This window comes from Vitis vinifera, chromosome 9 (assembly GCF_030704535.1).
Source record: "Vitis vinifera cultivar Pinot Noir 40024 chromosome 9, ASM3070453v1".
Lineage (NCBI taxonomy): Eukaryota > Viridiplantae > Streptophyta > Magnoliopsida > Vitales > Vitaceae > Vitis > Vitis vinifera.
Genome location: NC_081813.1, coordinates 2,277,783 through 2,305,731, shown reverse-complemented (window position 1 = coordinate 2,305,731; position 27,949 = coordinate 2,277,783). Strand labels below are relative to the sequence as shown.

The 27,949-nt window shown below is 37.5% G+C and overlaps 2 protein-coding genes across 2 annotated transcripts; one reads left to right on the top strand and one right to left on the bottom strand.

Annotated features, from left to right (window-relative positions):
• Nucleotides 1-391: 391 nt before the first annotated feature.
• Nucleotides 392-21,532, top strand: LOC100254966 (ubiquitin carboxyl-terminal hydrolase 6). The gene is made up of 18 exons (XM_002280964.4): nt 392-527; nt 2,192-2,337; nt 2,502-2,537; nt 2,628-2,735; nt 4,651-4,751; nt 4,875-5,001; nt 10,962-11,021; nt 11,112-11,179; nt 11,302-11,352; nt 14,563-14,671; nt 19,226-19,314; nt 19,569-19,638; nt 19,861-19,941; nt 20,039-20,122; nt 20,212-20,260; nt 20,711-20,830; nt 20,903-20,977; nt 21,283-21,532. The coding sequence occupies exons 1-18, from the start codon at nt 518-520 to the stop codon at nt 21,336-21,338; spliced, it is 1,440 nt and encodes a 479-aa protein (XP_002281000.1). The 5' UTR covers nt 392-517; the 3' UTR covers nt 21,339-21,532.
• Nucleotides 21,533-25,513: 3,981 nt separating this feature from the next.
• On the bottom strand, nt 25,514-27,117 carry LOC100263548 (dof zinc finger protein DOF3.1). The gene has a single exon (XM_003632807.4). The coding sequence runs from the start codon at nt 26,516-26,518 to the stop codon at nt 25,868-25,870; it is 651 nt and encodes a 216-aa protein (XP_003632855.1). The 5' UTR covers nt 26,519-27,117; the 3' UTR covers nt 25,514-25,867.
• Between the last annotated feature and the right edge of the window lie 832 nt (nt 27,118-27,949).

The following is a 27,949-nucleotide window of genomic DNA, read 5'->3' as shown; positions in this document are numbered from 1 at the left end:
ATTTTTTAAGTATTAAAAATGATAGAAACATTTTTTAGAATATCGCTAAATCCATTCAAAGAGCGTGTTTAACAGTGATTTTAAAAAATATTTATACCATGTTTAATACTTTGAAAATTTTATTTTTTGAGTATTAAAAAAATTAGAATAACTCACGAACGTACTCTAAATAAAGCTCGAATCTTCCTTCTATTTTTGAATTAATATTTTTCTAATCCGAGTCCGACCGGAATCCATTTAAACTTTATCTAAGATGTATATTATATAAGTTATTTTTTTAACACTCACTTAAAACTTAAAAAGGCAGATTCAGTCGGATCCGGGTCATAAAGGTCGGGTTCGGGTAGGGTCCACATACTGGATCCTAAGAGCTATGCAATACAGTGGATTCTGTATATATGGAGGCCCCGAAAACACAGAACCATCTTTCGACTTTGCCCTCTCTGCAAGCTAAAACAGCAACACCTGAATCCTTCTGTCTCTGTGTGGATCCTTCCTATCCACGAGCTTTTCAACCATGCCTACAGGTGAGAGGAGCCAGCCTTTGATTTTACTACCAAAATCGTATGCGGCCGAGCATTGATAAATCCCGACATGCTCGTCAATGTCGTTGTTTTTGTAGTTCGTTTTTCTTTTGCTGTTTTCTTGTTCGGAAATCTTCAATTTAGGGACAATTTAAGTTGGGTTTCTTGGGTTATTTTGACTTTTTCGAGTTGGGTCAGTTTGGATTATTAATTTAGTGTATGGGGTTTTGAAATTGGATCAAAAAGTTGCATGTAATCAAACCATTGCTGAATCCCAACATGCTTCTCAATGTCAATGTTCTTAGAGTTAGTTTTCTTGCCATTTTTTGCTCGCCTATCTTCAATTCAGGGACAATTGGAGCTGGGTTTCTTGGTGTTCTTTGAATTTACGAGTTGGCTCAGTTTCAATTATCGATTCAGTTTATGGGATTTTGGTGTTTGACTTAAAAATCACGTATGTTCTACTGTTAATTAATTCAGACACGTTCGTCAATGCCATAGTTCTCAGTTCATTTTTATTGCCTTGTTTCTCCAATCTTCATTTTAGGGACAACCAGAGTTGGGTTTCTTGACTCAACTAGATTTTTATGAGTTATGTCATTTTTTATTATCGATTTAGTATATTGGACATCACCCAATAAACAATTAGTTAATTCAAGCATCCTCAATAATGTCACTTTTCTTATAGCTTGTTTTCTTATCTTCTTTGCTCACCAATCTTCAGTTTCTGGACAACTGGAGTTCATTCTCCTATTTTGAATTCTATGGGTTGTGTTATTTTTTGAATAACAATTTACCATTTGATTTTTGGAATTTGATTCTATAATTCAAAGATCACACATTGGCTCATATGTGTGTGACAATTTTATATGTCTAGCTAGGGGAAAGGTTTTTTTGTCTTCTTTGCCTAGCTTTTTTGGCGTTCTGATTGTATACTTTGTGTGTACTGTTAATACAAGCTCTATTTACCTATCAAAGAAATGTTTGTGACAATTTTAATGGGTGGTTTTGTTTCTTTACATATCTTAAATTTGGTTGTATTAAGAATTTAAGTGCAGTCATGTAGAATGGTGTTTTTATGAATGATGGTTACAGACATGGCCTGGTATTGTATGCCAGAGGCCCAACTTTGGTGATTTTAAGTTAATTTTTGAATTAGGACTCAACATGCATGTGTATTATGTTTTCTTTTTCTGTTTGTTGTTTTGATAATCTTGTGAATCATATAAAATTTACAGATTTCTCGGGGCCTAGGTGGACATGGGTTGTTAGCAGTCATTGTTTTTTAATGCATTGTTTGGGATATGTATTGTCCCTGTCTCAGTATGACACTTGTGTCCATGTTCATGGGTCATAGCTGTGGGCTCCTGTTTTTATATTTTAGTAGGTGCCATAATTTCAAATGCTCTTGATCTCAATTTGCATTCAACCTGTATGGTCTCTACAAAAAATTAATTGATAATAAAATGCATCAATAAGCAACTGGTTTCATGGTTTTGTTATTTTTATCCATTGTTTCTTTAATTTCATGTTAAGGCATATCACCTAGATTGGGTTGAGGCATGGGCTAATCCTTCTTTTTATTTCCATAGTTCTTGTTTGGCATTTCATTCGTCCTATTTTTCTAGTTGCTGTTTTTGACAATTGCATTGTATTTCTCTTCACAGTGAGTGTAAAGTGGCAAAAAGAGTTCTTTCCAGCTGTGGAAATTGACACTACCCAGTCCCCATATGTTTTTAAATGCCAGTTGTTTGATCTAACAGGAGTACCGCCGGAAAGGCAGAAGATCATGGTCAAAGGTGGTTTACTTAAGGTAATTGGATAGTTCTGTATGATATGGAAAAGTAGAATTGATTCATAACTTACTTGATTGAATATAGTTTGTGAATGATAAACCTCACTGCTCAAGAGTTCTGTGGTTTGCATTTGTTAAGAGCGGCTGTTAGATTTCTTAGCTGTGTTCTTTTGATAATACAGGATGATGCAGATTGGTCAACCTTAGGAGTAAAAGAGGTGAATGATCTACGGCTTATTTGCTTCTCTTTTTTCCTGTGCTTGTAGAATTTGTTGTTCAATAAGATGTACAATATTCATTTTTTTCAGGGTCAAAAATTGATGATGATGGGAACTGCAGATGAGATTGTTAAGGCCCCGGAGAAGGGCCCTGTTTTCATGGAGGATCTTCCTGAAGAAGAGCAAGTGGTAGCTGTGGTAAGATCCATGACTTTATCTTTTACTAAAACAAATTGGAGGGTTGTCTCTTCCTTCCCAAACCTTGTTTGAACTCTCGGAGGAGAATAAAATGGATCCAAAGTTGGGTTGAGTGCATAAATGGATAGACCTTAATGGCTCCGATTGTAGGGAAACAAAAGAAAAAACAACGAGCTTCTGTCTTAATGTGAATGATTACTAGATCTAAGTTAATGTTAAAAAAGCATGAGTGCTTGATGTGGGCAAGGCTTCTCCCATGAGTGTTGAGTGATTATTTAGTTTCTTTTTTGAACCCTAACTATTAGCTATCCTCCATTGTGGAGTGGAGATGAGTTTTAGAAGAAGCATTATATCGATCAAGAGAAACTTTTTCCAAAATCAGAAGAGTGATTATATTGAAAACATAAAAGATTTCTAACAATCTTGTCATATAACGAACATAAAAAATTGGATTGAAAATGAGAGGATAGAGGGTCTTTTGATGAGTCTACCTGTCTATGAGGTATCTATTCCTTTTTTATTATAATTAGAGTATCCTGTTTTGACTCTATTACACTATGTATCATTTGATAAATCAAGAAATACCATACCCATGTTTAATTGATATGCATAGTGCTCCTTGTTTCATTAGATTGATATCAATAGTATTGTTATTATTATTAGAGTGGCCCTAGGATTTGTTGGAATTGGAGAACCCCCTTTATTTTGAATTTCTTAGATGTGCTTTCTTGTAGGCAGCTTTGCCCTGTCCTTGTAGGCTAACCTTGTTTCTGTTGGGTGCTTGCTTTAGGATGTTTTGTGTATACTTCCTATATACGTCGGGTGTACTCCCTCTTTTTGGCGCTTCTTAATACATGCTTTTGTTGTCTATCAAAAAATAGAAAAAAGGTTGCGATAAAGCTATGACCACCTCATGTCTAAAAGAATTCATATGATTTAAAAATTAATTAAGAAATCTTGTTTCCTTGTATTGATATTTAGCAGCATTCAATCTTGAAAAACAGTTTACAGGTTATGATTCAAGCTTGGAGGTCATTTGATATGATTTCTCAACTTCTTCCTCTGAAAAAATATGATTTTCTGAAGGCATTCTTCCCTGGGTAAATTCTGTTTGACAGAGATAGTCCATACAGGGTTTATGAAAAAAAAAAAGAAAAAAGAAAATCATTATAATAGTCACACTACTTTCTGCAGGTAATGTGAGTTATGTCTTCAAATATTGTGCCCTCAGAGGTTCCCATCATCAAAGTTTATGATTGAATGTAAATTTGGGCCTATTAGATGGATTTCAACCATGCCCTGAAATTCTAGCCTCCTTAAAATACAACTCAACAAAGCCTTGAATCCCAACACAAGTTACACTGTTAAGTATACAGGCTCCTGATTTATTTAGAAGTACTTTTGTAATTCTACATGTTCACCAACTAGATTGGGATGTTACTGTTAAGTCAGCCAGGACCCAGCCAAATGCCCACTATTTTTGGTTGTTCAAATTCAGATTAATGCTTTTGGCTGAGATTGCCCTCAGCCTGAACTAGGGTTAGGGTTCTACATTCTGTGTTTGGGATATGCAAACTTGATCCGGTAACCTTGTTAGCACTTGAGAATTTTTATAATGTCATATCTTTGATGTTTTGCAGGTCAAGAGTAACATTTGCTAGCCTTCCAATCTATTGTTTTTTTGTCATCTATCAGTGGTTACTCATCCATTATCTTTGTTTGCACTTAACCCTTGGCATGACTGAAAACTAAAAGAAAACTGCTAGTGTTTTGTCTATTTATTTTCTGTCTGCTTAGTTTTCTTTACAGTAAGTTATGTGAATGTGGAGAGAATCACTGGCCTTTTTCTGTCACTGCATTGTTTTGCCTTGTCTTATTGTTTAAAGCTTTCAGCTAATGCTATCTCTGCTCTCAGGGTCACAGTGCTGGTTTATTTAATCTGGGAAACACCTGCTACATGAACTCTACAGTACAGTGCTTGCATTCAGTTCCAGAGTTGAAGTCAGCTTTAATCAAGTAAGTTCTCCTTGGTGGATATAAAATTTTGCTTCAAACAATCTTTTTTCAAGTGTAGTCTCCTCCTATTTGAGTCTAATGTCTTTCATATGACTGACATCTACTGCTCAATGTTTTGATCAGGTATCCGCATTCTGGAAGAAGCAATGATTTGGATCAGCCTTCTCATATGTTGACTTGTGCAACACGTGATTTATTTAGTGAGCTTGATAAAAATGTCAAGCCTGTGGCGCCCATGCAGTTTTGGATGGTTTGTTCTCTTGTTTCACTGTTTTATTTATAATTAATTTGCTGCACAACTCAATATTTCTCATTCATAAAACTGGTAAGTCTGTAGGAGTACAATGTTCTCAAATTTGGTATAACAAAGATGGAAGAAATTTCTGTACTGAAGGTAGAAATATCTTCACTAGTGCTCGTGACAAAGGAGCTCATATATGTAAAGCTTCATGTTTAAGCACAAGGTTATCTTGTCAAGAAAAAATCTAAGATCAAGCTCAGACTTTCTAGTCAAGGGAAATGAATTCCTTTATTCTACATGACATTCAGTCATCCACATGCTGTTCAGTCCATGCCTTGCACTCTTTCAGTAGCTATAGCATAAGACCATGCCTCATTCAGCACTTCCGATTAGCCTTTTCCTGATTTAACTGTCTGCAAAGTGGAGTCTTACTATTAGAATACTTTCTCTATTAGTCATTGTTAGGGCTGTCTTGGTGATTTCGAAGTTCATCAAACTAAGCCTTCTATTAGATAATCATTTTGGGCAACGTGTCACTTAGTTTCATTTGTCGCATTATTTGCTAGAGCAATGGTGTGTGTTCCTTTATGCTCCATTGCTTCCTCATATGTCCATGGCCCTGCATTCCTTGGGATCATTTAAATTAAATTTTGGTGGTTGCACTTTTTGGGAAGCCAGGGATTATTGGGTTTGGAGGAATTTTCAGGAAATAGCTTTGATGTCCTCTTATGATTTATTTTGAGTACCAGGGTTCAATCTCTACTCTTGTGGAATGTTAAATTATTTTAACCTATCAAAAAAAAAAAAAGAAAAAGCTTTGATGTCCTCCATTATCTCCCTAACTTTTGAAAGGGAGTGATTATTATGGTGGGGGGTTAGATAATAGTGAATTTTTTATTTTTTTATACTAGAAACAGCTATGTCATTTCTATTAAAGGGAAAAGCAAAAGGGCTAAGGCATATATATTTAACCAAAAATAAGAAGACCTCCCAACAAGAGAACCAAATGATTTTCAGAATTGAGAGAATATTAGGAAAGAAATAAAATAAAATTCAAAGAGTCACTAAAATGGCACCAGGGGGGGAAAAACTCCTACAAAAGACACTAAAACCTTTAGTATAACCTCTCTAAAGCTGTCAAAAATATTTGTGGAGCCATGGGTCAAATCTCCATGAACTTCTTTCCTTCTTGGTCATTTAACAATAGAACCTTCCTCGATTAAAGGTTGGAAAGAACACTTTGACTTGTATTAGGCTCTTCATAAGAGCTATAATCTCAACCCTCAGTAGCAAAATCCTCTCATGCAGGTTTTGGGAAGGCTATTTGCACTGTACCAGTACCCTCAGTACCATGATAATCCTTAAATACTTCACCAATACCTAACTGCCCTGAGTTGGCCAAAGAGCATCCATCGAAATTTAACCTCATGGATCTCGAGGTGGTAACCGGACAAGAAATATTTCCTTAGCCATCCTCTTAGACCTTGATATCAAATTCCAATCAAACAAAAGAAGGCTCAAAGGAAACCTTGAGGGGTAGCTCAGTTGGTCCGGCCTTGGGTTTGCTCCCCAATGGTCACCAGTTCGAGTCCCCTTAGGGCCACTGGAGGTTTGCCCGGTCGTTAACTTCAAGGCCCCGTGGGATTAGTCGAGGTGCGTGTAAGCTGGCTCGGACATCCATGGTTATCAAAAAAAAAAAAAAAAAGAAGGCTCAAAGGAGCCTTAGCAAAGGCTTTATTGGCTGAAGCCCATACAAAAGAGGAGAAATAAAACAAATCCTAAATTGCTTATACTAAAATTCACATGTTCTAAAAAATTCTTACATTTCTTTCCTGCCAAATATTCAAAATTGAAGTGGGGCTAACAAAACTCCATTAAACTCTGCCTCTAGGAAGTCTTTAGAAGCCCCTAAAAGATATAAAGAACATCTCAACATTTCTTAGCAAAATTTAATTAATTAAATCTAAATAGGAAACTTGGAGGGGAAAATTCATCTAGTTAAATGGGATGTGGTTTGCATAGACAAGAACAAGGGTGGGCTAGGCTTAAGAAAAATAGCCATGCTGAACAGGGCCTTGCTTGGTAAGTGGATTTGGAGATTTGCTTGCGAAAAAGATAATCTTTGGAAGCAAGTGATCACAACGAAGTATGGGCAAGAGGATCGTGGTTGGAGGTCAAAGAAGGCTAATGGGGCGGTTGGAGTAGGGGTTTGGAAGGAGATTTTGAAAGAATCTGATTGGTGCTGGGATAATATGGTGTTTCTAGTTGGGAAGGGCACCAAAATAAGATTTTGGAAAGATATTTGGTGCACTGATACACCGCTGTCCCATTGCTTCACTCACCTCTTTGTTATGGCTGCGCATAGGGATGCAACGATTGAGGAGATGTGGGATCAAAATTCTGGTCAAGGAGGCTGGAACCTAAACTTTTTGAGAGACTTTAATGATTGGGAGTTGGATATGGTTGAGGATTTGCTATATATCTTGAGGGGTCATAGGCCTTCTTTGGAGGAAGATTCAGTAATGTGGAGGCGAGAAAGAAATGGTCAGTTCAGGGTCAAGGAAGCTTATAGATTGTTGGCCAATCCTAATGACATAGTTTTTCCTTCAAGGTGCATCTGGGTGGATAGGGTGCCAACTAAAGTTGCTTTTTTCGCTTGGGAGGCGACGTGGGGGAAGGTGCTCACTCTGGACAGGCTCCAAATAAGAGGGGTGCAACTTCCTGATTGTTGTTTTTTGTGTGGTTGTGAAGAAGAAAATGTAAATCATATTCTTATACATTGTATAGTGGTTAGAGCTTTGTGGGATATTATTATTGGGTTAGTAGATGTTAAATGGGTTTTTCCAGAAACTGTAAAGGAGGTCTTAACTACCTGGAGGGGCCCCTTTGTGGGGAGGAGAAGGAAAATGGTTTGGAAGTTCATATCGTTGTGTATTTTTTGGATGGTTTGGAAGGAGAGGAATAGACTAACTTTTAGGGGGGGTGTGTTGAATATCCAGAAATTAAAGAATTTTTTTGTTTGTAACTTATGGAGCTGGGCCAAATTGTATTTAGGTGAGAAGTCTTTCTCCCTTATAGGCTTTTTGGAGTGGGTAGCATTCACTTAAGGGGAGGTGAATCTTTTCTGGTCTTGTTGCTCTTTTTTGAGGCTTTATGTCACGGACTTAGTCGTTCACTAGGTTCGTGCGACACTTAGGCAAGTCAAGACACTTGATCTTGCTAAGTCAGCCTTGCTCCCAATGCTTAGCTTGCTAGGCTAAGATGCTCACGACTCGAAAGCTTAAGAAGCTTAGTAGGCAATTCTTAGAGAATGGAAGCTCTTATCACTCAAGGAAGCCTTTACAAGTGCTTTGAAGACTCACTTGCTTGGTTAGGAAGTGATTTGGGTGGTGCCTTGGCCAAATGAGGGCTTCACCTATTTATAGGCACCAATGGAACTCTCTGGAACCTTTGAGGGTTCTTTGCAAATCAAGAATATTCTAAAACTCCCTACACTAATCTATGTACAACCTTATGTACAAGAAATCTCTAGAAAGCCCTGGACTCCTCTCATGCCTTCCACCATAGTGTAGAGATGTGTGGACTTCTCTAGACATCTCTAGAACCTTCCATACTTTTCCCATTAATGGTTTAGTGTAGATGGCTCCAGGAGTCTCCAGAAGCTTCCTGAGCTCTATATAAGCCCATGGGGAGGGTCATTTGAAGCATCCTGTGACACTTAGCCGCCTTGTATACTCCCTGTATGCTTTGTAGCTTTTAGCCTATTTTTAATGCATATCTTGTTTACTTATCAAAAAAAAAAAAAATCTAAATAGCTTGTGCTAGAAACCTAATGCAAGTGCACAATGTAAAAAAATATGATCCATTAATTTTCCACTTCTATTACACATAAACACATCATTCCAGGTTGAGGCCTTTATAAGGCCTCCTCACTTGAAGCAAATGATTCATAATAACCTTCTTTTTATCCACAAACCAGAAAATGCCTTAAGATTATGAGGGGCTTTAGATTTCTAAATGGAGTTAGTGGAAAGAAAATGAATGGAATTGGAGCTAGAAAGGGATTTAAAAAATGAACAACTATGAATAAGCCCAAAGGTTTAAGGCCAAACCCTTACATTAGGAAAGCTAGGTGGTAGATATACTTGAATTAGGAACAAGTTAGAAGAGCTAGCTGCTCAAATTCCTGGTTGAAATGGTTCCAAGTTCCAATCAAAAATAAAGTTCCAAGAAGGTGATAAGAGGATGGAAATAAAGCGTTAAAAAGCCCCTTGAAGAGATTTGGGTATTGAATACAAAAGGGTAGGTCTCCATATTACATCTCTTTCTAAAATTAAAATTTTGTACCATCACCCATTATTCACTAACAAACGCTTAAAATAGAAGAAATTAGAGAAACATTGAAAAACAGCTTCCTAAGGGCAACAATGCTATCGCCTGACAATAATGTTGACATCCTACCCATCTACATGTGACCTGTGGATACTCAAAATGATCTTGTGCCGTAGAACATCACCTTCCCTAGGAAACCTCCATAGCTACTTTAAGAGAGCTCTATTCCTTAGAGATATTCTACCTACACCAAATCCTCTTTCCTTTTTTGGTCAGACACTTGCTCCTAACCAACAAGGTGATCTCTCTTCCTTTCTCCAACTCTTGACCAAAGAAAATCCCTTTGCATTCTTTTAATCCTAGATTCCTACCTCCAAGGAATAAATATGCTTTCTTGCATTCATCAAGGCAATGTGAAATCCTCTCTACTACCAGTTCCCAAAAAACAGACATTTCTTGGTTGTGCCCCCCCCCAGGCCCACCCACCCACCCGCCCTAAAAGCAATAGGAGATGGGCCAATGGAAGACTCTACAATCTAAGAGGGATGTTAAAGCAAGAACCTGGTTCTGATGAGTATTTGTGCCCAAGAAAGTAGTCTTGGATATATTTGTCTTTAGCCTTGAAATGCACTCAAACACCATCAAGATTATCCTAAGATTTTGCAAATCATCTTGCTTGCTTTTGAGGAAAAAAATGATGTCATCTATGAACTATAAATGTGACACCTTCTCTCTACCATTCCCCACCACCAAGAAGCTGTCTAGGATATCATATTTCATTGCTTTTAACATTAATCTACTCAAAAACATCAGCCACAATGGTAAAAAGAAAGGTGAAAGCAGATCAACCTATCTTAAGCCTCGACATGCCTTAACCCATCTCTTAATGCACCTATTTATTAGCAAAACCAAACTGACTGATGATAAGCACAAAAACCCAAGACCTCCATCTTGGCTGAAAGATCTTCCTTTCTAAAGCATACAATAGAAAATCTCACTCTACATGATCAACAAGCTTTTTCAATATTATTCTTAAGACAACCCCTTTTCCTGAGCATCGCTTCTTATCTACAATTTCACTGGCAACTAAGATCATATTAAAAAATTTTCATCCTTCAACAAAAGCTCCCTAAGAAAAAATGAATGGTGTCATGTAAGATTCCATGTTTGCTGAAGTTTGGGCTCCTTGATATCTTTGTGGTATCGCCTTCCACACTGTTAATACTTTCCTTTTAGAAACTTTAAACCACTCTTACTCTTGAGCTAAAGAGGGAAAACAAAGGATTTGGGTTTATCACTACTATATTAACAGAAGAATAGAGGATTTGGGTTTGTCACTACTATATCAAATGAAGAATAGGTATTTTGGCATTTGGATGAGTTTTATGCCTCGCAATTTGAGATGGGGTTTACTTTCTTGGCTGCATTCTGCATCAAATGCAGTACCTGATTCGTTTCAGTGAATTTTTACAGTGCATCCTTTCCATACTGAGCTCTTTGTATTTAGTTTTGTATATTCCTTTCCTTGAATTTGTGTGGAAAGGACATTGTTTCCAATGTAGTGCTAATCTCTTTTCCTAATATAATTTCAGTTATTGTTAAGGACTGCTTGTTGACTTGCTCCTTTATGTTTGCAGGTATTGCGTAAAAAATATCCTCAATTTGGCCAGCTGCATAATGGTGTCTTCATGCAACAGGTTTTCAATTCTTTTGTCACCCAGTCATAGCAGTGTAACTGCTTTAAATCTGTTAGTAAATTAATTCATACATTTTAAAACTTATGACAGGATGCTGAGGAATGTTGGACACAACTTTTATACACTCTTTCTCAGTCACTTAGATCACCTGGTTCCAGGTAGTTTGCTTTTTGTTGGTAGGGTGTAAAACAATGCATGTGATTTTCAAAATTGTTAGCCTGCTCTTTTTGTCATCATATCTAGGTTAATGCTAATCATACTCTGTAATGTTCACTTGCAGTGAAAATCTCGATACTGTGAAGGAACTTTTTGGTGTTGAACTTGTTAGCAGGTATATATTTACAATTACTTATATTTTTGAAAAGTAAACACAGAATATATTATCAGGAGGCAAAAGAGCTGCAAAGCATACATGGAGTATACGAGGCGACTAAGGCCTCCCAACCAAAAAAGAACAAAACACACCAACTCCTAAGTGGAGGCTAGCCACTCCAAGAAGCCTATAAGGGAGAGCGGCTCCTCTCCAATGTACAATTTAGCCCAACCCCATACATTACACACAAAAGAAGTTTTTAACTTCTGGACTGCTAACATCCCCCCCTCCCCCCTCCTAAAAATTAGTCTATTCCTCTCCTTCCAAATCGTCCAAAAAATGTATAGCGGGATGGACTTCTACAGTTTTTTCTTTTTTTTCCCCACAAAAGAGCCTTTTCAGCTAGATAAAACCTCCTTTATAGATTCTGGAAAGGCCCACTGAACACCAAACAACCTAAGAATGATATCCCACAATACTTTGACAACTGTACAATGAATTAAGATATGATTAATTGTTTCCTCTTCGCAACCATACAAGAAACAACAGTTAGGGAACTGCCACCCTCTTCTCTGAAGCCTATCAAGAGTAAGAACCTTCCCCCAAGCGGCTTCCCATGCGAGAAAATCAATTTTGGTTGGAACTCTATCCACCCATATATTGTTATTTGGGAACTCGACGACAATGGGGCTTGCCAACACGCTGTACGCTTTCTTGACTCTAAATAGCCCATCTCTTCCTTCCTTCCAAATCACTGAGTCTTCCTCCAACGTAACCCTATGCTCCCTCAACACATCCAGCAAGTTGCCCACCGTATCCAACTCCCAATCATTAAAGTCCCTCGGAAACCTTAAATTCCACCCACCTTGGCCAGAATTCTGGTCCCACATTTCCTCCACCGTGGCATTCCTTTGGGCAGCCATGGCAAAGAGATTCGGGAAGCTTTGGGACAGCACATAATTCCCGCACCAAGGATCTGTCCAAAATCTGATTTTGTTGCCTTTTCCCACCTTGAACGCCATATTTTCCCAACACCAATTAGATTCCTTCAAAATCTCCTTCCAAACCCCTACTCCAAACACCCCATTTGCCTTCCTTGTCCTCGATCCAAAGTCCTCTTGCCCATACTTTGCCTCAAGCACCTTCTTCCAAAGATCCTTCTTAGCACAAGCAAACCTCCAAATCCATTTGCCTAGCAAGGCTTTGTTCAAACGAGCAAGCTTCCTTAGTCCCAGCCCTCCCTTTTCTTTATCCACACACACCACCTCCCAATTGACTAAGTGGGCTTTTTTTTCCCCATTGCCCCCTCCCCACAAAAAGTCTCTTTGTAACTTTTCTAACCTCCTTGCCACTGATTTTGGCATGTGGAACAAGGACATTTGATACAAGGGCATGCTGGCCATTGTGCTCTTTATAAGAGTGATTTTCCCACCTTTGGAAATATATTGGCGTTTCCAAAGGGCAAGTCTCCTCCTCACCTTCTCCTCCACCCCATCCCACACGGAAGTGGCCTTATTAGGCGCCCCTAAAGGCAGCCCCAAGTAGACGGCAGACAGCTGTCCCACCCTATATCCTATTTCAATAGCCATCTCGTTCACCTCTTCCACCTCCCCTACCGAAATAACCTCACTTTTGTCCAAATTGATCTTTAACCCTGAAGCCGTTTCAAACCAAAAAAGTATCCAGCTCAAATGCGTTAAGTACTCTTTCTTTGCCTCACAAAAAACTACTGTGTCATCCGCAAAAAGTAAATGAGATATATTGACAGCCTGCCCTCTACCTCGCCAAATGCTACACCCAAAGATAAAACTCCCTTCAACAGCCCTCGTGATTAGCACACTTAGCACTTCCATTCCCATGACGAACAAGTAGGGGGAAAGAGGGTCCCCTTGATGCAACCCCTTAGAGCTTGAGAAAAATCCAGCTGGCGCACCGTTCACCATATTTACAATTACTTATATTCATCAAGCATAAAAATAATTAGTAATATAAGGTATATAGTAAGTTCCTTTACCAGATTTTCATCTGTCACTTTTCTCAATGCTTATCAAGTGAACAAATTGTGAGTGCTTGCATTAGTGTCAAATCAACCTAGCCTTCTAATTGCACCAGTTGATCACCTTGTATGGTTTTGCACCTCAGACTCACTACACATACAAATACACCACACCAAACACATGTTCATTAATACTTACTGACATAGCTCAGGTTCATGTGCTGCACTGCACACTATCGCTTTATGTGTATTTGCCTACAATAAATATCTTCTGTTCTTGGTGAAGGCCATTCATTTGATTGTTCTTTTTATTGCCTCAACTTCTGATCCAAATTATCTAGGGAAGAGAACCAATCTATTTTGTTTCAAATATTATTTATAGGCAATTTCTATGTCTTTCCTACCAATTTTATACATAGTAAATAATTTTTTGTTGCTTACATGAGCGCATTTGATGACTTACAAACTTGAATGTACAGTTAGAACTGTATTAGAAGTCTCAAATTAGACCTCTCAAGCATCTTACCCTTTTCAAACCAAGTTATGCTCATTGGCAGGTCAACAAACTTTTCACAGTGGGTGTTAAAAAAAAGGAAGCGCTAAAATTATTATTAATTTTTTTTTCTTTTCCCTTTTATTCTGCTATTACATGGAAATGAACTGGTACTTGAACCAGGCTTTAAGTGAAGAGACATGAACTTGGATATTTACAATTTGTTAATAAAATGTTGACAGCTTCTATAACTATCTGATCAAGCACTCAATGGTTGTTATTGAGTTATTTAGATTTCGAATATCTATGTTTTGTTGTGTTTCCAACAACTATCGATTATTTGGTATATTCTTCTAGGAAACATGCCAGCTTGTTTTACAGGGCAGGCTCATATAGAAAACCCAGAAGGAAAGTCATTATAATAATCATTACAATCGTTAAGAGTGAAATGGGGCTGTTTGTTGTCTTAGGAAATTTAACAAGTAAAGCAATGTACTCGATTAAAGTGCATTTGCTGGAAGTGAATATTTACAGATCTGGCTAGGGTTTATGGATTCCACAATTAAAGAGAACTCAAATCATTGTTTATCATTTATGTTCATTAGTATAGGCTGTGTGGCCTCTTTCTGGTTCATGGTTTGTTGGGTTGTCTGTTCTTCTATTTTGACATATCCTAAAGGATGAGAGTCTCTTATACATTATGCTTTTCTGGTTATTTTCTTTTGTTGGTTTTGTTTAGGATGCATTGCGAAGAAAGTGGTGAAGAGAGCTCAGAGACTGAATCAGTTTATTCACTTAAATGCCACATATCACACGAGGTGAACCATTTGCATGAAGGACTAAAACACGTAAGTGTTTTCACAGAACTAATAGGAAGCTATCAGTCTTAGAAGATCTCATTCCTTTAGTTTTCTTATAATACTTTATTAGCATACATGCAATACCTTTTTTTTGTCCTCTGCTATAGCCTATCATGATGGGCATTGCTTAACTAGTTCTTCCTGGTTACGATGAATATCTGAACTTGAGTTGTTTGCTGTGTCTTAACTAGTTCTTGCTCCTTTTCAGAAGCATTATGAGGAACTGTCCAAGTGAGATATTTAAATTCTGTTTGCAATTGGAATTAACTTCACAAACAATTTTGAGAAAAGGATTTGTGGGAAAACTAATTAGTAGAGAGGTCCAATTCTAGGAGTTGTAAAGGAGGACATGTAAACGTCTTTGATTATTTCTTGAGTCTGATTGATCTACCATCTGCGTCTAATCTCTTGATCTTAACATTTTTGTTGTGCTCCTTGAAAGAAATATTCCATGTTTGGAAATACAGATAATCAGCTTGCCATCTCAACGTAAGTTTAGGGATTTATTCTTGGTGTTGATAGATTTCTTCTGAGGGCATGTTCATGTTCAACGTACATGGGCAATTATTTGAGATGCACATTCTTCTCACACTGCAGTCTAAGTCCCAGCCGCTCACCCCATCACAGTTCCTAACCTGGAAACTGTACCTCAAGTTGATGTTTCTGCTTGCAGAGTTGCGGACAAGGATAATTGGTAGATATGAATGGAATTGAAATTAGAAATTGTTTTCATATTCTTAGTAACTTTCAAATGTTCCTGAGGACTCAGCTTGCTCTGAAATGTCATGGTCTAACAACATATCAATGCCTGTTCTCCAATGTAAAGCACAGTTAACTTGGAGAAATTATCAGCTTCTCATAGATTATTATCTTCAACTCCAACACAAAGACGCAAAAACTTGATATGACGAAGCCATTGTCCCTTTCAAAGAAACCATTAATTAACTTTACCACCTTTATCTATAGGTTAAAAATATTGGTCCATAGAGAGTGATTGATATGACAGGGACGCTAAGTTTCCTTTTCAGAGTGCTTTTGAAACTTTTGGAAGATTGTTGGAGATTTTTTGACCTTTTGAAACATAAAATCATATATATATATTTTCCGAATAGGCAATTTCATGTTGTGCCAGCAGAAACATTAATGCAAACAATGTTAGTTCAATAACACAAAGATAGGATAATCCACACAAAGGTACATGGGGTTTTAATCTGATTCGGCTAAACATGCCTATATCCAAGGATGAGAGAGAATCACTCCACTAAATTATAAAAAATATTACAGAAAATAGAAACCAGATACAACTACAAAGTTCCTTAAACATCCCATGTTTTCTCACTCCTTGTTTCTATACCCTGAACCACGAGCTCCCAAGCTCTACTGAGTGTCTTTCATTCTTCCCCACATCTGTGTCCATCGCGTATAGTCTTTATAAGCTCATCTCCATTTTTTTTTTATAGATAAGAAGAAAAATATATTGAAAAGGGCAGCCAAAAAAGTGACCATGGTGTACAGAATATTACCCTCACCACCAAAAAGCACCACCAAAAGCCAAAGCTACAAAATAAGAAAGGCTTAAGCAACACCACCCTCAACAAGATCCCAACCAATTGGAAAAATTGAAAAGAGTTGAAGGAACATCATCTATAAACAATTTCATTTCCAACCAAAGAAGACAAACAAAAGAACTTTTTAGGCTTTGGAGTGAAAGCTAATCCCTATCAAAGGCAATTCTATTTCTTGCCTTCCAAACTGTCCAAAATAAGCATAATGGACTTGCTCTCCAAAGCTTTCTATGCTTTTTGTCCACAAATGAACCATGCCAACCTATGAGTGTCTCTCTGACCAACGAGGATAGCACCCAAGACACCCCGAAAAAGGCAAATAGCAACTTTCACAAGACCCTTGTCTTTGCACAATGGACAAGGAGATGGTGTATGGATTCTTCCTCAATATGGCACAAAAAGCATCTATTTGCCAAAGATCTTCCTTTTTTTTGAACTTGATCCAAAGTTAAAACTTTTCTCCATGTCGCTTTCCAAGCAAAGAAATTAACTTTAGGTTGCACCAACGCCTTCCATATGATGCTTTCTTGCTCCATTAGATGTTTCTTATTCTTCCCTACATCTCTATCTTCGTTCAATAGGACCCTTCTTTGTAAATGGTGTTGGAGCTTTGTGGATGAAAGGGGGGCTCTTTGGAAACAAGTCATCAGTGGGAAATATAGGGTAGAAGAAGGGGGGTGCTCTTATGAAGTGAGAGAGAGGTATAGTGTGGGGTTATGAAAAGCTATAAGGAAGGAATGAAATCTTTTTAGTAGGATTTTGTTCTTAGTAGGTAATGGTCAAAGGGTGAGGTTTTGGAAGGATAAGTGGTGTGGAGACAATTCTTTGTATGCCTCGTTCCCTTCTTTATCTACCTTAGCTATTTTAAAAAAGGCTTAGGTGGCAGATGTTTGGTACTCAATGGTTGAAGGGGGCAGTTGGAATCCTTGTTTCTCGAGGCCATTCAATGATTAGGAGGTGGGAATTGTGGAGCAGTTCTTTTTGAGAATTCAAGAGAAGAGGGTGTCTAGAGACATGGAAGATAGGTTGCTTTAGACAGAGTCAAAGAGCAAGAAGTTTTCTGTCAAGTCCCTATTTTTTGTCCTAGAGCTAGGAGGTTCAGTTCTATTTCTGAGGAGCAGACTGCACACCCCTTTACCTATTCCAGTAGCGCCTTAGACTGATATCAACATGGATTTGGTGCAGGGCTTGCCCAAGACTGGGCTTGGTAACGATTCAATTTTTTTGGTAGTAGATCGGTTTTCTGAAATGTATCACGTTATTCCTTGTAAGAAGATTTCTGATGCTATTCACATTGCATACCGGTTTCTTAAGAGGTTGTTAGGTTGCATGGGATATCAAAGACTATGACATCTGACTGGCCAGTTCTTGGCTCACTTATGGAGAACTTGATGGAAAAAGTTAGGAACTATACTAGAGTTTCGCAGTGCATACCACCCACAAACAAATGGTCAAATAGAAGTCGTGAACCGTTGTTTGGGAAATTGGTAGTATCATCTAGAGCTTCTATTTACCTCCCAAGGTGGGTTTTTTTTCACTTGGGAGGTATCATGGGGAAAGGCTTAAACATTGGATCAGGTTAAGAGGAGGGGGTGGCTTTACCACAATGAAGAATAAATCATTAACCACATTCTACTTCATTGTGAAAAGGTTAGGGTTCTTTTACAATTACTTTTTGTTTTCTTTGGTGTGTCTTGGGTCTTTCCCTCTATGGTTAGAGAGACTGTTCTTGGTTGACATGACTCCTTTGTGGGCAAAAAGTGTAAAAAAGATTGGAAGACAACTTCATTATGTATCTTTTGGATAGTTTGGAAGGAAAGGAATAGACTTGCTTTTGAAAATGTGGAGCTTTTGATCCAAAGGCTAAAAAATTCTTTTGTTTGTAATTTCTGATCTTTGACTAAGATATTTATAGATGACGCGCCATTAACTTTAATTAGTTTTTTTGATTGGTTAAGCTCTAAGTGAGGGCGGGTGTTGTTTTTTGTAGGCCGTCTTTACTTTTGGTTTTGCCTTTATGGCAATCACTGCATACTTGGGACGCCTTTTGGGTGCCCTTTTCTATATATACTCTTAATTTTACCTATCAAAAAAGAAAAAAAAAACTCTTTTAACTTCATGACTAGGAATATTTATAGAGATATTCCTAATTTTTTTCCTTATTTTATAAGAAAATCTAATAGTACAATAACATATTAACTTAGAAAACATTTTATATGATATTCTTTACAAAAAGGAATCTATATGAGTTAGGAATATGAAACACTTCCCAACATTTCATGCTTAAAATCTTAACTTCATTTTGAACCCCATCACCTTGAGATGATAAGGTTGGTATTGCATTTTTTCTGTGACTGCTGATTACCATTTCAATGGGTTATTAAACTTTTCCTCCAACTGGTTTGAGAGTGCAGGTGGAAAACCGGCAGTCTGGAACTGTGGGCCTCCGGCCTTCAGGATCTGCAGACTTTTGAAAGTTTGTCATATTTCCTTCTTAGCAGAACCCTCTTAACTTATCTTAGCTGCAATTGCATGATGGGATTGGAATGGGAAACAATAGAGTGATTGTAGGCCTTCTCCTTGTTTCCATAATGCATCTGAGATGCTTCTTTTGAACTTTGATGCATGAATTTTTCTTTATTGAGTTGTGTAGATTCTGTATGTTACTGGCAAAAGCTCCTTGACTTTGTGAGGTAGTAGCTCTTCCATACCATACTGATTTATTGGTTGATCTCTGATCCTTTATATTCACCCTGTTTTATCCACTGAGGATTTTTCTCATTATTCACCAAACTGGGTTGCATAATGTTGAACTTTGTACTATGAAATAGAAGCTGTAATATTGTTCATTCATTTATAGATCTCTGAAGAGGCAGTAGTTTCTCAAATGATATTCCCATCGAGAAAACTTCTTCCCTTAATCCTGAGCACACAAAATTGTGATCTCGCTACTTATAAGTTGGGATAATTGATGCAGGGTCTGAAATCAGAGTTGGAGAAGGCTTCTCCTTCTCTGGGGCGTAGTGCAATTTATGTGAAAGAGTCACGTATCAATGGCTTGCCAAGGTAACACCTGGTTTCTTTTCTTTTTGTTCCCCTTTTCCACCCTTGATGACTCACAGTTCATCACCATGGGGTGTCATGGGACCTAACTCTCTGGATCTTCACTTGAATGTCTGCTTTATGCCAAAATGTGAATTACTTGATTCAACTTTGTGGATGTGGAGTCTACTGGCACCCTTCTTTTTCTATCTCCTTGCTTTTGTTTGTATATTTCTGGGTGAAGAAAGAGAATTCTTACAAATAATTTTTTCTTCTAGGTACTTGACCATTCAGTTTGTTCGTTTTTTCTGGAAAAGGGAGTCGAATCAGAAGGCAAAGATTTTGCGGGTAAGCCCAGATTTCTTTTCTTAATTTTATTAATGCTCTTTCACATCATGATAAAACAACTTTGTTTGCTTTGAGGTAGTTAAATTTGCGGAGAGTAGATGTTGAATATAACTTAAATGCTGTAATGGCTCATAAATTTCAGTTCATGCAAATTCTGTCTCACTTAGTGTCCCCATTAAACATCATATGGTATATATTGGCTAAAATGTGCATGTTTTGCAGAAAGTGGACTATCCACTAGAATTGGATGTTTATGATCTCTGTTCGGATGATCTTCGCAAAAAATTGGAAGCCCCTCGACAAGTATTTGCTTGCACTTTGCTTTGACAAACTTATAATTACATAATCCATTTATGTCTTCTCTGCCTTGCTGATTTTATTTTCAACATCCAACCATTAGATTCTAAGGGATGAGGAAGGTAAAAAGCTTGGTTTGAAGAACTCTGCTTCGAAGGACAATGATGTCAAGATGGCTGATGCAGAGGTAACCATCTGATCTAGCCATATGCACACACACATGCACAATTAATCACATTAAGTTTAGTATGTTTCATGTCTACTCTTTGTGCACAGGGATCGTCAAATAGAAGCGGTGAATCATCTTTAGCTACATCTGATGAAGGTAAAAAAATTTCTGTGCTTCTTATATCTACTATATCTTTTAATGTTTCATTTGGGTTTCAGTAAATTTCTTTTTGTTCATCACCATATTAAGTGAGTGCTGGAGTACTGCTTCTTGGATCAAAAAAACTTTTGGAACTCGAGATTCCTTTAAGTTGCAAAAATGAAGATGTTGTAGGCTTGGTAGAATGAATCATGATTCATATGATAAGACAGAAGTATATTATCTGATGCCCATTTGTCAAATGGGAGGATATCCTCTATCAAGTTCCTATGAAACTTTTAAAGCAAGCAAATTTCTTTTTGGCTTTGAATTCTCCTTGTTGCTCATTGATGATATGACTCTCGGTGATGTAATGTGCTTATGTCGAATCCCTTCTATGACAGTGCTGCACTATGCCTATGGAACGTCTCTCTTTTGCAGTTTGGTTGCTAACTTTGTTTACTGCAGGCGTTCCAACCGACAAGGAAACACACTTGACTGGAATTTATGATCTGGTTGCTGTGTTGACCCACAAGGGCAGGAGTGCTGATTCAGGGCATTATGTTGCCTGGGTCAAGCAAGAAAGTGGTCAGTACTCTAGAATAAATTATTTAATTGTTACCATAGAAGATAAATGTAAATTTTGATTTTTGGTCACAGGAAAATGGATTGAGTTTGATGATGATAATCCAATCCCACAGCGAGAGGAAGACATCACTAAACTGTCTGGAGGAGGTAAGATCACCTCAACTGATCTTAAGTGTACTCTTAACTCATGGCAAGAGAGCCAACATATGTGGATGGAAACTTCTTATGCTACCTTTCTCAAATTTTATCAAATTCTCTATGGATATCATTACTCTTTTGGATTGAGCTTTTTTATTTTATTTTTATTTTTATTTACATTAAATAGCTAATCATGTAACAACCTTTACATGATTGTTTGCTGAGTTCTCCATGTCCATCCCCGCTTGACCTCATTCAGAGTTCTACCTGCATTTCTTATTTTAAATTTAACTTCTTGGTTCTTTTTGTTTCAGGCGACTGGCATATGGCATACATTTGCATGTACAAGGCCCGCACCATCCCCATGTAATCTCTCTGATCTCATAAATTTAGTTTGAAGTGTCTATTGATTTACATCATACAGGGATCCTCATGGTTGATTAAGAATTATAAAATGGGATTATAGATTTTACAGAATTGTATTGTACTGTTGAAGTTGTCAAATACGTGAGCTGAAACCTCCGTTTTAGGGCGTGCCATAAATTTATGAATTTTACTTTGTTATATGATGTCTCTTCAAAGTTAAGTTCTTCAAGTCGGTTGATGAAGAAAACGAGTAGAAGTAGGCATAAAGGCAAGGCTTATGATCGAATCTTGAACAGGTAGATGAAATAAGTTACATCTGGATAGAGAACTCTTCAATTAGTGTAGTTAAAACTCTATCTAGCCTTTCTATCGTATTAGCTTCAAGTTAAGGCTGACCCCAGTGGCACATGGTCCTGGTTCGAATCCTACCACTGATGATAGCCTGAATTTACCCGGTACTGGTTGTTGTGGGGCAGTCAGTACCCTGGGGTTTGAGTCTCCATGGAGAGTCCTAAGGGCTTGGCCATGGAAGGTTCCTCGGTTATCAAAAAGGGGAAAAAAAAAAAAAAAAACCGTTAACAATACTCTCCCAAAGCTTCTTTTTTCCTTAGTTTTTTTTTGGCTGGATTGTAGACCATTTTGTCGTTTTGAAGATATTGCAATACAAGTTAAGTCTTCATTGGCATCCTATCCCATCCCAACACATTCACAAAGTTGCCTGAGCTCATCCTAAACCAGATTCTTAAGGTTGGTCACAGATCACTGTTACATCCCTTTTATTCTTTCCAGAATTAGAATATATCCATTCTGAGTCCTGCTATGAAATCTGGTTTCACATTCTATTCTTTTTATTTCCCCTACACCCGTAGTGGCAGATTTCTTCCCTACTCTGACACTTAGGTTCTGTTTGTTTCACTTAAAGAATTGAGCGAATCTCGCATTTCTATCCTATTTATCTGAAAATGGCATTCCAAAAGTGAAAGGACTCGTTTACCGCCATTATAAGGCAATGCAGAATGTTATCAACAAAGCATCTGCACATCATTCTGCTGCCAGAAAAAAGCAGCAATCAGGCTGTTTTCAGAATCGAATTTCCCAAACACCAAACAAAGGGCTGGGGGGAGGGGGGGGGGGGAGAGGGGATGCATGTTGTTGTCTGTTAGCAATACAAATGGGTTCCACTAATGATCACAATCGTACGGTTGCTGGTTGCTCTTTATTCTAGGAGTTGAAAAAGGCCCACTTGTGTGAGATCATGTGAACCCCATTGCAAATATGCATTGAACCCTCTGTACATCAACGTCAGGGTACCAATGTATTTCTGTTGGCTTTGAGAGAGCCAATACGATGAAAGAATTGGGGCCTCCATTGTTGCCTTACTACTGAAACCCAGAATAATTAGTTAGAGTGAAGGCCAAGGAATGAATGCAACCCACTAATTAGAGTGAGTGGTAAGGTCAAAGTGTGTAGCTAGGATAGTATGATGGTGCTTGTGGTCCATGTGCTCAACCATTGCAGCTGTGGGCTACCCCACCACCACCACCACCTCCTCGTCCACCTCCACCGGCACCGGCACCGGCCCCATCGATCATTGCTCCTCCTATTTGGAAAGATGACACCTCCTTTGCAACTAACAGCTTTGAGAAAAAGCATAACTTATGGTCCCACTAGCCATGCAATGAAGGCCTATAGAGAAACTATGCCCCACAATATTGATGCTCCCCTTCAAAACCCATCAAAATTTCTCACATGATAAGTTTCCATTTTGCCTAGGTTTTTATTATTATTATTGATTGGAAGTATGATCTTACAACATATTTGAAGGTACCCCTATTAGGAACCTGTTGCACAGAGCTTCTTAATGGCTAAAAGCATACGTTTCTAAATTTCAGAAATTACTTTTTAAGGATATTTTACTTTCTAAATTTTCAGAAGTAACTTTTTTAGGTGGATTATATTGAATTGACACTTATCTTTTCATCTATTTATTTTTCTTCCTTAGCATATCCCATTCTAACTAATTGAAGGTAATCCTACACCAACTTTCCCTAGAAACAAACAAGATACAAGTTCCCTTGGATTCTTGCCAAAAGCATTTGTGAAAGAATGTCAAGTGCCCAAACAAGTTTACATCATGAAAAAATGATAATTGCTTGCTGTTTGGAGAGGCAGGTCGGCGTGCAGGACCGACCACACAAATTGCTTGCTTTGGTTGAAATAGGCCACATTTAATGTGGGGAGGAAGCAAAGTCATACCCTCCTACTCTGCAATTCTGGTTGGCAATTGAATGAAAGGAGAGAAGGGCAAAGTCAAGGGTCCAAAAACCCGATCAGATGGGCAGTTGATCTTTGGATTTCATTCATGGCTTGGACCAGTTAGTTGCTCCTTAAGAAAAAATTGAATGGAGGACCATTTCTTTAAGAACGACACCATTTCCCCATATGGCAATGGTTCCATACTCCATCAAAATCATCCATCACAGTCCATCTCACATTCAACTAGTTTTCAGCCATTGATTCTCTCTTAATTGGGTCGTGTTTGCTAATGACTTGTCTGCCACACCCCCCTCCAAATGTTGTTAGCCTAGCGGTGGTCCATGGGGGGATGGTGGTGGGTGTGGCCCCATAGATAATTGAGAGGCCATTTTTGTCATTCTTTCAACTCCTTGGTGTCACATCGATTTAACACATTAAGATTGATTCCCACAACCTACCAATTCAAGTCCATTCTAGCAAACACATCCTTAATTCAATCCAAAATTTCAACCCTAAGGTCCACTAGGGTTGAATGTCTTAATAGGTTTAGATTTTAAATCAAAATTGATGTAAAAATAAAGAAAACGTTTTTGAAAAGCAGTTTTTAAAAATCATTGCTTTTAAGAACAAAAATTTATTAGAAAATTCAAATATGAAAAACAATTTTTTTTGACTTATTTTTCATGAAGTTGCAGTATACTCATGCATACTAATCAGAACATTCTAAAAAAAACCCACTTAAAATCATGTGACCCTTCTTCCTTCATTTTCTCAACAACCAAACACCATTGGGATATGGTCAACACCATGAAAAATGGCGATGCCTTCCACCACCCTAAAGAAGCAACATGCAAATGTGCCTACATGAACATGAAATACCAACTCAATTATTTTAACAATAGATTGAGTATAACCCATGCAAAGGTCCATCCAAAGATTGCATGGATGCACCATTTGGCTGCAGAGAAAAAGGTCAAAAATAAATTCTAAACAAGTATGTGAATCTTGGCAACCAAACAGATGAAAGAAAAGCATTGCAATAATAAAGAATAATATCCAAAAGGAAGGTGAAGTAGAACCTTGTCTAGCCCTTTTAAGACAATGTGGAAACATGGAACTTGAACTATATCGACTTTGGATTTCCAATATCTTCCCCCCACTCCACCAAAATTATCATTTTCATAAACAACAAAATCTCGATCCCCTCTACTTAGAATCGAGCCTTCCACAAACCCTCTCCAACCTTTTACCAATTAAGTTTAGTATCGATGGTATATTAACAAATCCTCTCCGACCTTTTACCACTTGAGTCAAGTATCGAGGGCTCTAGAAAATACTAATACTATAAATACAACCCTAATGCCTTTGCTTTTAATTTATTTATTTATTTTTAAATTTTTTTTATAATATGAGGAACTTTTCATATCCGAGCCATAATGGAACCTCAAGCTTGGGATTGAAGTTAGAGAAGAGTGGATATAAACCAGGTTGCGTCAAACCACTATAAAAATTGTGTTTGCATTCTCTTTTCCCTACTCTTTTACTTTATATATAATTGTTTTTATATTGTTTTATTATCGACTTTATTCTAATTATAATTTACAAGGATAAATACGTTAATTTGATGATTTAGCCCTTCGAATTATGCATGAAAATCCAAACCTCTAGGTGTTGATCGCGCCCACGATCATTTTCACAAATAAAAAATTAAATTACTATAATGTTACTTTTAGTGATTTAGATTTTTTTTTTTTAAAAAAAAAATATTCTCTAATGAGTAGGGTGCACAGATACTTATAATATAAAGTTAGTTAACATGTCATTATATGTATGAAAAATTCTTAAAAAATGAATGATTTTTCCTACATACATTGAAAAACATATATAAGATAGAGATTAATAATTGAATTAAAAAAAAGGGTCTGAGTTTGAAATGGTAAGGATAGTCTTTATAATAACAAAGTCATCTCTCTACATGCCAAAAGAACAAAAAGAAAATATTTTCATAACATTAGTGAAAATTTTCTTTTCACACAAACAAACAAACACCACACAGAAACAAGAAAAGGAAAAAGAAAAAGGATGATCTAATGGCCTTGTGGAAATATCACCTTATATAGAATATGGCTTCTGAGTTGTAGATGATGATGATGATGATCCTCTCTACTCTTCTTCTTCTTCTTCTTCTTCTTCTTCGCCATGGGTTCTTAGTTTCAAACTCTTCTTCATTCTCATCATCTCCCCCACCGTTGAACAAAAAAAAAGAGAGTTCTCTCTCTACTGGAAGGTTGAACCAGGTGTGTAAATGGCGAGATCAGGCCAGCCATTGCCGCCATTCCAACAGTTTGAATCTCCAGTTTGGATACCCAAAAAGCTCTCTGAATTGCCGTTGCTCTGCAACTCCATTGCCGGAGTTCGACCCGAATCCGAATTCGGCGTCTCTGAAAATGCACTCAACGGCACCCCACGAACCGACCCGGTCGGATTCAGACTCTCCAACAAGCTTCCGAATTGGCCGTTCGAGGCCAGGAGAGAGCTGAAACTTCCGCTGATGTCGAGCATTCTTCGGTCCTGGTCCGCCGCCGTAACGTAGATTCCGGAGGGCTCGGACTTCTGAGCAGCAGCGTTTGAAGTGGACGACACCGGCGGAGAAGACACCGACGACGTAGAGGAAGAAGAAGAAGGGCGTTTGGGGTTGGAGGAGCGCTTGGTGTTCTTGCGGCTGCCGCCACCCACAGGAATGTTGCGGAGAGCGCCGCCCTTGGTCCAGTAGCGGCGGCAGTTCTTGCAGAAGTGGCGGGGCTGGGAGAGATTGTAGTTGTTGTAGTAGCAGAATTTAGTGTTGGTGGATTCACAGCGAGGGCATTTGAGGTGCTCTTGCTCTGGAAAATGGGTTTTCATAGGCTGAAACGTTGATGGGTCTTGCATTGTCACCGAATCCAAACAACCCACAAGAAAAATTTCTCGCCTTCTGCAATTTTCTCAATTGGGTTTGTCTTTGAACAAAGATTTGGAAAGAAAATCAGATGGGTTTTTAGAGATCTGAACTGGGTCTTTCAGAAACTTCTTGACTTCACAAGATTTGAAGTGACCAAAATGCAAGCGAAAGGACAAAAAGTGAAAGATATTTCAAGACCCAAAAATGGATTCTTCATAGAAAAGAAAAAGAACAAGAAAATCACCAAAAACACTCCCCACTACCCAAGAACAAAATCAATCAAAAAGGCCCTTTCCATCCCTCAAAGTGGATTTCCATTTCCATAATCACCCAGATTTTCTCCCAGACTTTTCACTTCAATTCTCATGAAACCAACTCAAATTCTCCACTGGGTTTTATCTAAAACAAGAGAGAGAAAACTGATTCCAAGCTCTGAAAATCTCTTACTCTGTCCGCGTGAGAGTGACGATCAGACTTCAAATAGGTGCAGAAAAACTGCTTACTTCTCTCTCCAAAACTGCTTTCTCTCTCTTCTGTTCTTTTTCTCACTCTCTCTACAAGTCTTCCCTGTGAGGCCCACATCTTCCACTGAATTCTGATTTTGGATAAAAAAAATTAACTTTCAATTAAAATAATAATTTAGAATAATTAGATTCTTCCTTCTTGGCTCATCTGGTAAGCACAGCCACTTAGTTTATTTATTTATCACCAGCTTTATATATATTCTTAAAGAACACATAGAGGACAAATGTCAACTAATATGTATTTTTTTTAAAAAAAAAAAACAAATCTTACCAACATGACTAGCTTAGAATAAAGATTTAAGCATACCATTAATCTAAAATTTAAAAATAAAGATTTATATTTATATTAAATTTTAAGGAATTGAGAAATTTTTAGGTTACAATTTTTCTTTATATTTTATTGATATTCGATAATTTTTCTTCACAAACATTATTTTCACATCCAAATAACTCGTCTTTTAACACCAATGAATAAGAGCTAATTGATGGGCATGACTTGATGAAATGAATCTATGAGAGAAGATTCTCGAATTGGATTCGGATTTACTCAACCACCGAGTTCAATCAAATGATATAACGAGTTTAAACACAGTTTGAAATGAATGAAAAAATGTAGGTTTAATAGTGAATGCAGACCTTCTACTTATAGATATAAAATTGATGACTTAAATTACAGATGTCCAGAGAAACTGATATACATTTTATGTAAGGTATTGTAAATTTTTTTTTCTACAATATGTTATTTCCAAATAAAATTAAAATGATTTTGATTAAAGAAGAAAAAACACTGTGGATGATATTCTAAACCTAGAACTTGGTCTAATAATAAATGGCATTTAACACGTTTGTTATAATGTTCTTGTCACATGTGATTAATGAACGTCTTCATCACATATT

Excerpts from the sequence above, each read along its gene's own strand:
- LOC100254966 (XM_002280964.4), top strand. Across the intron at positions 11,353-14,562 it reads GGTGTTGAACTTGTTAGCAG|GATGCATTGCGAAGAAAGTG; the intron begins GTATATATTTAC and ends GGTTTTGTTTAG. Across the intron at positions 20,831-20,902 it reads CTGGGTCAAGCAAGAAAGTG|GAAAATGGATTGAGTTTGAT; the intron begins GTCAGTACTCTA and ends TTTTGGTCACAG.
- LOC100263548 (XM_003632807.4), bottom strand. The coding sequence starts at position 26,518 with ATGCAAGACCCATCAACGTTTCAGCCTATGAAAACCCATTTTCCAGAG.